Source organism: Lolium rigidum, chromosome 2, assembly GCF_022539505.1.
Source record: "Lolium rigidum isolate FL_2022 chromosome 2, APGP_CSIRO_Lrig_0.1, whole genome shotgun sequence".
NCBI lineage: Eukaryota > Viridiplantae > Streptophyta > Magnoliopsida > Poales > Poaceae > Lolium > Lolium rigidum.
The window spans coordinates 59,754,076-59,765,323 of record NC_061509.1 but is presented as its reverse complement, the minus strand read 5'-3'; the positions used below and the strand labels follow the sequence as shown (position 1 = coordinate 59,765,323).

The 11,248-nt window shown below is 41.3% G+C and overlaps 2 protein-coding genes across 2 annotated transcripts; one reads left to right on the top strand and one right to left on the bottom strand.

Annotated features, from left to right (window-relative positions):
- The first annotated feature begins 249 nt into the window (after nucleotides 1-249).
- LOC124691807 (probable protein phosphatase 2C 11) lies at nucleotides 250-5,861 on the top strand. Its single transcript, XM_047225078.1, has 12 exons — nucleotides 250-380; nucleotides 1,324-1,428; nucleotides 1,543-1,679; nucleotides 2,623-2,686; nucleotides 2,845-2,953; nucleotides 3,064-3,217; nucleotides 4,233-4,358; nucleotides 4,448-4,571; nucleotides 4,643-4,719; nucleotides 4,823-4,875; nucleotides 5,037-5,091; nucleotides 5,172-5,861. Exons 3-12 carry the CDS (start codon nucleotides 1,563-1,565, stop codon nucleotides 5,358-5,360), a joined length of 1,068 nt encoding a protein of 355 aa, XP_047081034.1. The 5' UTR covers nucleotides 250-380; nucleotides 1,324-1,428; nucleotides 1,543-1,562; the 3' UTR covers nucleotides 5,361-5,861.
- Nucleotides 5,862-6,067: 206 nt separating this feature from the next.
- On the bottom strand, nucleotides 6,068-8,626 carry LOC124691808 (ubiquitin carboxyl-terminal hydrolase 2-like). Its single transcript, XM_047225079.1, has 5 exons — nucleotides 8,556-8,626; nucleotides 7,821-7,867; nucleotides 7,326-7,372; nucleotides 7,145-7,247; nucleotides 6,068-7,060 (listed from the first exon to the last, which is right to left on the bottom strand). The coding sequence occupies exons 1-5, from the start codon at nucleotides 8,584-8,586 to the stop codon at nucleotides 6,299-6,301; spliced, it is 990 nt and encodes a 329-aa protein (XP_047081035.1). The 5' UTR covers nucleotides 8,587-8,626; the 3' UTR covers nucleotides 6,068-6,298.
- Between the last annotated feature and the right edge of the window lie 2,622 nt (nucleotides 8,627-11,248).

Below are 11,248 nucleotides of genomic sequence, written 5' to 3'. Positions count from 1 at the left end.
AGTTTTTAGAATTTATGGTTGAAAGTTGAACCAAAATAAAATTGAGGGTTGTAAGCTGAACTTGGAGAAAAATTTAGGGGTAAATTGAAGTTCTCTCAAAACCAAATTCTGAAAATCTTGTGACAGGAACGTGAAGCCTGAATATTCACATTCCATTCCTGTCAGCAGCGACACCAACCCACCAAAAAAAGCCATTCACGCTGCATCTTATCGTCGTCCTGCCTGCCGGGCTGCCCCTCCGCGATCGCAAGGGCCGCCTCCCCCTCCCCGCGCCGCTTAAATCCAAATCGGAATCTCCTCTCCGCGACAACCCGGCACGCGCACACCCGGCCGGGATCCGCCACCTTCCAGCTCCGCCAGCCGTCAGGCCATCAGACAAGGTACAAATCAGTTCGGTTTCTTTCTCGTTGCTGGTTTCTTGGCCTGTGTATTCGCGGTTCGTTCTTCCCAGTCCATTGCCGATGTTAGATTTCTTGAGGTGGGATGTTGACTGTTGTCATTACGGTCAATCTTGGGACGGGGTTCGTGGAGTGGGTTCTATCTTGTGGCCGAATTGGGACTCTGGACTTGAGCTGGGAATAGTTTCTATGTCAGCACGATTGTATGCTTGTATGCCATGGGCCATTTCTTGTTTATTGTTGACAGATTTGCACGAATCTAGTCTAGCTCAGAATGTGATTAGTCATGGGGGGATCATATGAAGCGGTGCAGGTGATTCCTTATTTTATTCATTCATCTTAAGAATTCACCTGCCGCTTACATTATCAGAAAAATATATGTTCCCAGGAGGTGTTTCTATTGGTACCATTCTCACTCTAGCTGAGTGCTACATTTTCAAATGAATTATCATAGTATTCATTGTGACAATTATTGGTGGTCGTTGGCTAAAGTGTCCTAGTTTATATGGTAGCTGTGGGGGTTACCCTACTTCTGCTGCCGTGCAGGACATAATTGGTATTTTGCATTTGTCTCTTGTGACTTCTGATTTCTATTGTACAATGATTGAATTTCTTATATGGAAGTCTAAAAAACGTGCTGATCATGAGCTGGTATTAGGAGACTATATATCCTTGTTGCTGGTACATGAGACTTCTCAGATTGTGTTAGGTTCTCGTTTCTGCTATTGCCATCCTGCTTTATCTCCATTGGCACTTTCTGCATATGTTATGTGGTAATTTGGGTAGTTACGCTCGATTGTTTGATTTATGATGCTTATAAGTGATACACCATCTTTTTTGTGTCGTTGCAAATTGGGCTTGTTGTACATGGCTGCTTTTGCTCTTCAGTTTGGTGATGATTTTTGTGACCTCTGATTTTCTTCAGGAATTTTCCAGCTTCCTACGGAACTGTCAAGAATTAGATGCACAAATGTTGTTAAGAATGTCCATATCTACTTGATATAACTGTGGTATCCCTCATACGTCAGAGGTATGTCGTTCATTGTTGATAGATTCTGCTATAGGTGTAGGCGCCATTCAGTATGACCTTATTAATTTCTGGTGTTTAACTGTTCTAATATATTTCCATTTGTTGATGATGCAGAGATTTCTTTTCTTGCCAAGATGGGAGTTTACCTCAGTACTCCCAAAACCGATAAGCTATCCGAAGATGGGGAAAATGATAAACTCAAATTTGGTCTTTCATCTATGCAAGGTTGGCGTGCAAGCATGGAAGATGCTGTGAGTTTTCCACTCCAAAGCTATACTCATTGTTTCATGTCTCTTAACACTATTGAACACCGAGGACCTAATGTGCATCTTTGTGTACTAAAAGAAGAATTCTAAGATGGCTAAAGTACAAAACACCAGCTGCCGGATCGGCCAAACCAAGAGCAAAACAAAATAAAGACAGAAAAAAATGGAAAACAAAACAACAATGAGCTCATTTCTTCATAGAAACCTTGATGTCATGATCCAGCTTTCTTATCATGATCGTAATTCCTAAAAATGATGCTGATACCTTGAGTCTGGTGGGCACACACATTCTAGTTTTGAACTTCGACTTGTGCTTCTATGCTGTCCCTATAAGTGTAGAACAGACACTGTATAGCGCAGTAAACTAAATGCCTGATTTGCAACCACCCACTACTCCAGCAGTGATATAATGTTGCTCCAGGATTTTGTCCAATCTAGTTCCTGAGAGGGCTTAGAAGCACTATTATCTCTCTTCTGCAGTAACTCCGTGAGGACCATGTGGATACATGAAAGATTTGACATGTGTTTTATTTTCAACAGAAAAGAGAGAACCATTTCCAATATACGAAGTTTTTCATTTAGTGAACTGACAAATAATAGGCCTGCTATTGTTTGATTGGTTTTGTCATAGTTCCAGGCTTTCAGTTTAATAACCATCAGCGTCAGGTGCATAAGCTCTCATTCATATCTTTCCAAATTCTAATGAATCAATATGAAAGTTATATAAGAGATTCTTTCTGTTTATGCTGATGCTTTAGCACAGTGATCTGAACTATTTCTCTGTTGCACAATAAAAGCATTATTGATGACTTCCAAATGCTGCAGTTTTGTCGATATCAACTAAACATATTTCTGATTTATTGTAAAAGGAAAACACATTTCTGAAATCTCTCTTGTGCATTATTTCATGTCCTGTACAATTCTGCAGCATTCAGCGTTGCTAGATCTTGACAATGAGACAGCATTCTTTGGTGTTTTTGATGGCCATGGAGGTAAGCATTACTTGCAAAGATCAGTGCTTTTCCTGTTTGTACTCACTTGGTCTGTCTCAGTAAACAAGTAATTTAAAATCAAATGTGCCATATGTACACTGTATTAAAGCAGAAGTACTTCAATTGTTGCTCATCCTCATATTTCTTGTGTTTCTCAGGAAGGGTAGTTGCCAAATTCTGTGCAAAATATCTACACTCTCAAGTTCTCAGAAGTGAAGCATATTCTTCTGGTGACCTAGGAACTGCTGTTCATAGAGCTTTCTTTAGGTATATGGGTCATTAAATCATCACATGAAATGATATAAAGCGTTAGCGTTTGTTTTGAAGTTACTAACAGCATCAAGACGATAAAGACTAATTCTGTTGTCTTACTTCAGAATGGATGAGATGATGCGAGGACAGAGAGGTTGGCGAGAACTATCTGCACTAGGAGATAAGATAAACAAGTTCGGTGGCATGATAGAAGGGTTGATTTGGTCTCCGAGAGGCAGTGATTCAAAAAATGAAGATGATGATTGGGCTCTTGAGGAGGTACATATGCAATGGGATTACGTCGCCAATTTTTTTTTGCAAGATCAAGGAGCACATAATATGATCTTATTGAATTATGGATCTTATTTGTGTTCAATTCTTGATTTTCCTAAGCTTTGCAAGGTGCAACAATTTCCAAATCTTCATGTTAAAAAAAGGAAACCTGTGTTGTGCAAACTCAAGGCTGTCTTGTCAAAACGTTCTCACAGTTCACAGTATATAAATGTGAAGCACTCTCATTCATTTGAAGTACACTTATTGCAATCATATGCTTAATCATTGCGCTATAGCATTTTATGGATATTGTGACTTTCAGGGAACTATCGCTTGCTGCTTTCATTGTTTAAAGTATATCATTGTCCACCACGCATAACCCCAGAAGTTAAGTTTTTTTATCTCCTCGAAAAAAATGAGTTCGATCAGCAACACCGATCTTTGCAGCACTAGGATAAAATACCTTTTGACCCATAACCTTTCTGTGCTAGAATTATTGGTGATTGCTCTTTGTACCATACATTGCCTCAAGAAGTGACTTTACTGCTTTAGAAAAGACACTTCGAATACTGCTATCCCAACTGAAAGGGTAGAGTATTCAGACATTCGTGTTCTGATTAATTATATCTGGAGTTTCTTCAGTGCACACTTTGTTCATAGTTGGTACTGCATAGTACTGTCCACGTTTTTATGATGCTTATCAGTCAGTGACATATTTGCTACAAGATATAGCCAGAGAAAGTCAGCAGACTGCATATGAATTCAACGTATTGGCAGGTGCCTCATATGGGTGGACTGATCCACACATAATTTATGGTTTATTAGTTCGTGTGGTGTTTGTTTAGGTTATGCACTGCACTGTAGTGCTAGCCACCTGCAAAACTGAGAGGAAAAAGGAATGGCTCTGCTTCTGTTATTTCCTTTGTCCCGAAGATACAGTTATTATCTCACTATCACTTTATGTATGCCTAGTTTATTACTTGGGCTACTAAGCCATCTCACATCGATAATTTTATACTAGGGACCCCACTCTGACTTTGATGGGCCAACATGTGGAAGTACAGCATGTGTAGCACTAGTAAGAAATAACCAACTTGTTGTGGCAAATGCTGGCGATTCTCGTTGTGTTATTTCTAGGGGTGGCCAGGTATGATATTCTGTGCCTCCTATTAGTTGTAATTAGTCATGAAGATATTCTGACAGTTAAGAATGCCCGTTCTGTGTTACATCTGACAGGCATACAATTTGTCCAGAGACCACAAGCCAGAGCTTGTGGCTGAGAGAGAAAGAATACAAAAGGCAGGAGGATTCATACGAATGGGGCGGATAAATGGAAGTTTGAACTTATCAAGAGCAATTGGTGCGCATTTCTTCCTTATTAGTATGTTCCACCTCACTTGTTGTCTTACCTATAGTTGTACCCTTTTGTAGGTGATATGGAATTTAAGCAGAATAAATTCTTGCCTCCTGAGAAGCAAATAGTGACTTCAAATCCTGACATCAATGTTGTAAGCTCTCTAAATGCTGCACTGCCTTAAATTGTGTACTTTATCATGATCTGCAGTGACTCTGTTATGCTATCATTCTAAGATCATATAATCTGGTTTTTAGGTGGAACTTTGCGATGATGATGACTTTCTTGTTGTAGCATGTGATGGCATTTGGTAGGACCTCCACTTACAGTTTTCATTGCCATACTTTTCGTCTTTGTTTTCACGTTTTATATGCAGCTCAAGTGCATATAACTTAGCAGCGAAGTGCTTTGCTACATCTTACCTAGTGCACTTAAGTCCTAACGGAAGCAACAAATATATTTAATGAGCAGGGACTGCATGTCAAGCCAACAGTTGGTGGATTTCATCCATGAGCATATACACACGGTGAGTGCAAAGCTATTTTCCGATCTCAACAATGTACTTTGGGGAGATTACGGTATCTGAAACAAAAATAATAATTGCAGGAGAGCAGCCTTTCTGCAGTGTGCGAAAGAGTGCTTGATAGATGCCTGGCTCCATCAACGATTGGTGGAGACGGATGCGACAACATGACCATGATCTTGGTGCAGTTCAAAAATCGAGCTTGTGAGAAGAAAAAGGCTGACTTGGGGGAGCAATCTGCAAAAGGTGAGGAAGAGTCTGAGGTTCAGTGAGTACATGCTGTTAATGGAAAGGCTCTGCCCCCAGTGATGCTGATTGCAATGGTTCTTGACGCTGGCAAGGATGCAAATGTGTCAATCTGAAATTATGTGCACGCTCTGTGGCTGGGGTGTCAACTGTATGTCAGTCCAATGCTGTGGCTATGCACATTCTTCCTGAGAACTCGGGATAGATGACATTGATTCGTACAACATCAGAATATCCCAGTGTGCAGCCCTGTTCATCATCATGCCAAAGTTTACCATTTCAGCTATGGTTTTGATCATCGAGGCCTCCAACCTCATCAATCTGGTGACTGGTTTGTTCTGATCTGTTCTATGTATGTTGTAAACATAGCTGGGGCCTTCGTTGTTTTTTGTTGGTATTCTTGTGCCGTTCATCCATATTACCATTCCATGGCTCAGTGGTCTGGCGTTGTTCTGATCATGCAATGTCTCCAATATATTTCTGTTCTTTGCGAAGAATATATATTTTGTAGCTGTTTGCCAAGGAAACATCAGAGATACCATTATTCTCCTGCAATTTTTTGATATTTTTTAAGACATGTCAAAACGACTTGAGATACTATTATTCTGGAAGCTATTGGAACTTAATCCTAAGAACCTGCTCATAAATGTCAAATATTTGGCATATTTGCTACCGAGTCACTAATTTTCTATGTAGAACTACTCATGCAAAATTTTGGGAACAGTCAAACAAGGAAACAACCTTAAATGCGCATATAATTCTGATAAAGTCACGGTGCTCCTCTACATGATTTGCCTGAATATACTAGGACTGTAAAATGCATGCCCCATCTAAGACTGGAGCTACTAGCACATTAGGTGAGAAAACAAAGCCAGTCAGTCAGCCATAAGAACACAAAGCAATTCAGGGTCATCTCTACAAGACAATGAAACAATCAGAACGGTAAAATTTTACAATGCAGATTTCACTTGGGGTTACGGCTGTGAGAATTCCGCTTTGCCTTCTCTATCAGGGGCTTCAGCTGCTGCTTCTCCTCAAGGATCTTAAGGAAATTGAACAAGAAAGGCGCGTAGTTGTGCTTTCTCCTAATGTTCTCTGTCTTCCACTTCTTTGACTTCTCTTCCTCCATTATGATCTTCTCGCTCACGGCCTCAATCTGAGCAGCAACCTCTGCAAGTGACCGCTCAACAGATGGCCTTTGGCGATTGGCAGAAGGATCGCCCATTTGTGACAAGAGGTTCTCCCTCTTCCTCTGAAGTTCCTTGAGCTCTACCATGTACATATCCTTCCGGTTCTTTGTGATAGCCATGACACTGAACCGTATCTCATTCTGAGAAAACTTATCAATGTGTTCCTGAATGACAGGCTGCACCATCTTCAGCCACCCCATCTCACCAATACCACCTGGGCACTTTCCCAGGCTAATAGGTCCTTCTTTTAGTCCATCAAGCTCATACACGACACCATCAACAGGAACATAGCTAATGAAATGGTAGACATCATCATCCTTGCTAGACGATTTCTGTTCCTCGGGGTCTTCTGACCTTGCAAATGAGTTACTTGTCATACGGATGCTTTCACAATTTACTATAGCCAATCCTTTGAGCTCTGGTGGCAAGTCCTTTGCGAACTCCTTCAGCTTTCTGAGGTCATCACTCAGGGTGATGCCAGAAGAGTTCAATAGAACAGAAACGATAGCTTGGGTTGCACATGCATTGTTAATTATCTGTGAGTAAAAAAAAAAGGCCTGGTTATAAAAAAGATGCAGAGTAAACATGGCATAAAACACTCAACGTAAATATGTTCTGACCTGATTGGCAAAGAACAGATTTGGAACAGAATCCTTGATGACAGGGCGCTCATCTTTCTCTGGAGGTCGCCATTTGTACAGAATTATAAGCCCATAAATTGGCCTGCGAGATACCAATTGTTTGACACAGTTGATTCAGGAAAAACAGCATTCATGGTAACAGGCAGCAAGTATGACATACTGAAGATCATTGAGGGCATCCAGATCAAGCGAGTAGAGTTCATCGACCTGTAAAGGAATAATAACATGGAATATCAGTTTTTAGGAGGTCAAGTATCACAAGTTACGTAGAAAGAAGCACATGTAGAAACTAGAACCCGATTACGAACTCCCAAAACATACACCAAATTGTAGTGCATTGCATGCATAGCCTGCCAACATTTTCAAAAGAAAGAAGAATAGTTGAATTGCTGTGTTTCAAAACATAGTTTTAGTATTTTTGAGGATGGGTAAATCTAGAAGCCTGAATGTCAACCGAATCATGAAAGAAAAAAACAAGCTTAAATTTTACCCTTTCCTTGGAAAAAAAATAGCAAATTTTATTTTTTGTTATGGGAGGCTTAAATGCAAAACATGGGACCGACGTTCTTAACTTCTGTGCTAATGCATAGAGTGATTAGTGCCCCTTAGTGCTGACTTGTTAAAATAGTGAACAGGTGGGTAGGTGAATACTTACTTGGAGACCCTTCAACTGCATATGCTGCAACAGTTCGGTAAAAACACCTACACAATATGCAGAAATTAGTATGGTTCTTTCCTCTTTCCTTGGGAAAGATTAAAGGTCATAAATTAACAACGGTATAGTTATATCATGTAGCTAACATATAATAGCATGGTTTGGAAGATCAGTCAAGTTTTGTTTCACCATTGCAATGACACTTGTTAAGGGAGGGAGAATGAATACACAGTTGCATAACTCAGTACGAGAGGAACTTCCTCATGACTCAAAATGCAGAAGCATAAGTACTATAAATTCTGATTTTGCAAACGGACATTTTATTATTCATATCCACATTAAACTTCAATCGACAGGTTACAGTGCAAGTTCTCCCGTAAACAACCTGAGGAAACAGCTGGGCAATCTCCAGCGGCGAAATAGGTGATGATGCACACATCTCAACTTCTATTACTACTGAATAGTAAATCAAAGAGATTGACTAAGTAACAACTTATTACAACACAAGGGTCCAAGAGCAAAGATTAGTAATCAAATTAACACCTTACATGAAGCTTAGTAATCCAAGTAGTCCCTCCAAACCCTCTAAATTTCCAGTCAAACTAGGTGCATTATGCAATTAAGCACCATCGAGGGCAATGGAGAAACCTCATCAGTGCACGGCACACGGAATGTGCCACTCTGCTGCTATGTTGCTGCATCACAGGTAGTGAGATAACGGAAGGTAAAATTTACCAGGATCATTCTCGATTGCCGCCCAAGACATGATGAGGAGTGCTCTGCAAATCCGGGAAGAGTTCGGTAGAGCCGGGGCGGATCTACACACCAAAACTGTGGGGGTTAGTTTGGGGTTTAAGTAATCACTTGGCGAGCATATCTCGAAACCCAATTATCCAAGAGGTGCGGACTTGGTGGGGATAGTAAGCACGCGACGGAGACGGAGACGGCGGCGGCGGCGACGCGGGCGTGAGGGCGGCGGCGGCGGCAACTCTAGGGCAGAGCTGCGGCAGGCTGGAGCTTGGTAGGTCGGGAGGGGAGAGGAGAGGAGATGACGGACAAGAGGAAGGGAGGGGCGCCTGAGCTCACCTACGCCGTCGGCAAGGACCTCTGGTCGCCGCCGGCGTTGCTGGAGGAGGCGAACGAACAGGACGGGGAGGAAGAGCCGAAGAGGCAAACGGACGGACAGGCAAGCCGTATTCTTTTACCTTTTGGGCCAGTTTAGATTAGAAATAAACTCAAAGTCCCGGGAGCATATGCTCCCGGTTTTTGAAATGACTTTTAGACATAGTATAAAATGTTACTCCAAATTGAAATGACTTTTTGACATAATCCGTGCTCTTGAAGTCATTTCATGGAAAACCGATATTTTATGCGGCGTGTGTAGAAAAAAAACAAATTTTGATGTTTTTGAAAAGCTTTTTACGAGACATTTCTTTTTCTTTTTTACATAGTACATAAAATTTTTATTTTCCGTGAAACTTGGCGTGCGCGCATATAATATCGACATGTACCCGCCAAATTTTTGTTCAGGCTTTTACAACATTTAAAAATGATTTTCTTGGGTAGCAGGAGCATATGCTCCCAAGTTCAAAAGTGGATTTTCACTCATAATCCACATTATTTGTTTTATAGAAACTCATGCTGCATAAATATCAAGGTAAGTTTGTCTACTCAGATCTACAGTAGGGCCATTGTTTGTGTGAAATAGGATCATTGGACAAGGTTTGGTGTGCCAACCACCATTGGTGTTGGATCCTAGCCCGGGGCTTAACATAATTGATAGGAAATTTATACCAATAAAATGCATCTTCTTTTCTAAAAGCTCATCAACAAAGAACTTTCAGGTTAAGCGCGTGCTTGTCCTGGTGCACAAAAAACCTCCAGGTTTAACAAGAAGACCCAACTTGAAAGAAGACCACATATGGTGGGGGATGAGAGGACATGGTCTACCACGGAATATGGACACCCCCTCTCACTAACTAATCCACCATGGTCTAGCAGTAAAGTTTTACCATTCTATGCCACTTTCTCCCCCTCATGGGTAGCCTTGGTCATTGATGAAGGACCCCGAGCCTACAAATAGCTTCCATGGGGCATACAACTCAAGGGGAGAGGCCCCAAAGGGGCTCGATAAAAAGGATTGGTGGAGAGGGAGCTACCTCGGGACCTTTGAAAGGAGATCCAAGCCGTGACACTAAAAACTCGAATGGGCCATTGGAAGAAGTCTCAAGCATCACTCCCCTATCTTTGATTGTGAACATGTGAAGAAGTACCATGCCTGTTTATTTGTGACCCACTCCCATAGGACTAAGCCGCTCTTTGATGAGACACCCAAGCCTATTAAAAAAAATCAGCGTGTTAAAACTCTTCGTTGTACGCCGACCTTCAATGGAAGACCCCCATACATATATACACCCCATACTCGATCTATAACATGACTCATCATCCTTCAACACCTCCTAATATCGTGTTGTCTTTCTGACGATAACAATCTTTATTTTCTTAAAGAAGTAGTATATTTTGTTTATGTTATTGAAAATTCAGTTGGACTCGTGATGAAAATGAACCCTCACATTATCATACAATCAATTTAACCCATGATACAAAAGACCATTATATTGCCGAACAACCAATTTAACTCGTGGTACAAATGGATCTGACTTTAGGGAATCTAGAAAGCAAAAAAAAAAAACTTGAGAAACATACATCTTAGCAAGATCTACTTTAGTCCCCTAGTTGGTTTGTTAATCTCAACCAACATATGAAGCACCTTTTTTGAAAATAGTGCAAAAGACTATGTAGAATTATTTATGCAAATAACATTCATACAAATCTCATAAGGACTTAGAGTTGCCTTTGTTCCTTGAAAGATATGCATATATTATAAAGCTTCAAGCAAAGTACAAAAGCATCCCAAACATAATAAAATTTACACCAAGGTCCTTAGACCATCTAACGACCACTACCGTTGTCATAACGAGTCGTCGACGCGCTGCTGTCGCTACTACCCTACGAGAGCCGACCTGACTTTGTTGATGAAAACCGTGAAATCATTGTGCATGTGCCTCCTGAGGACCAAAGCCCTAAAGCTGAAGTCGTCGCCATTAAGTTCATCCAAATCTCTTAAGAACAAACCTGCAACACATGTAGACAACACGAAATCCACCACTTCAAGGAAGCAACGATTACAATTCTCCGCCCTCGTCAATGCCATCGGCAAGATCGCCACCGACGAGGTGGATGTGGAGACGAGGAAACCTTATTCTTGTTCCATGCAACATCGCCATGGCCACATAAGTTCGTTGCCGGTTGACCCAACTGTAGCGCTGAGCGTAGGTCCAAGGTTGTCACCCCCTCCCGCCGCCGGAGCGATAAGCAAAGGAGGCGGAGGACCAGTCGGTGACGAATGGAGACGGGCGGCGGCTAGG

What these genes read in the sequence shown, in the direction of transcription:
- LOC124691807 (XM_047225078.1), top strand. Translation starts at nt 1,563, where the DNA reads ATGGGAGTTTACCTCAGTACTCCCAAAACCGATAAGCTATCCGAAGAT. An exon ending in CAAATCCTGACATCAATGTT is followed by an intron (nt 4,720 to 4,822) that starts GTAAGCTCTCTA and finishes TCTGGTTTTTAG; the next exon opens with GTGGAACTTTGCGATGATGA. An exon ending in GTAGCATGTGATGGCATTTG is followed by an intron (nt 4,876 to 5,036) that starts GTAGGACCTCCA and finishes TTTAATGAGCAG; the next exon opens with GGACTGCATGTCAAGCCAAC.
- LOC124691808 (XM_047225079.1), bottom strand. Translation starts at nt 8,586, where the DNA reads ATGTCTTGGGCGGCAATCGAGAATGATCCTG. An exon ending in TGCAGTTGAAGGGTCTCCAA is followed by an intron (nt 7,373 to 7,820) that starts GTAAGTATTCAC and finishes ATTCCTTTACAG; the next exon opens with GTCGATGAACTCTACTCGCT. An exon ending in ATCTGTTCTTTGCCAATCAG is followed by an intron (nt 7,061 to 7,144) that starts GTCAGAACATAT and finishes TTTTACTCACAG; the next exon opens with ATAATTAACAATGCATGTGC.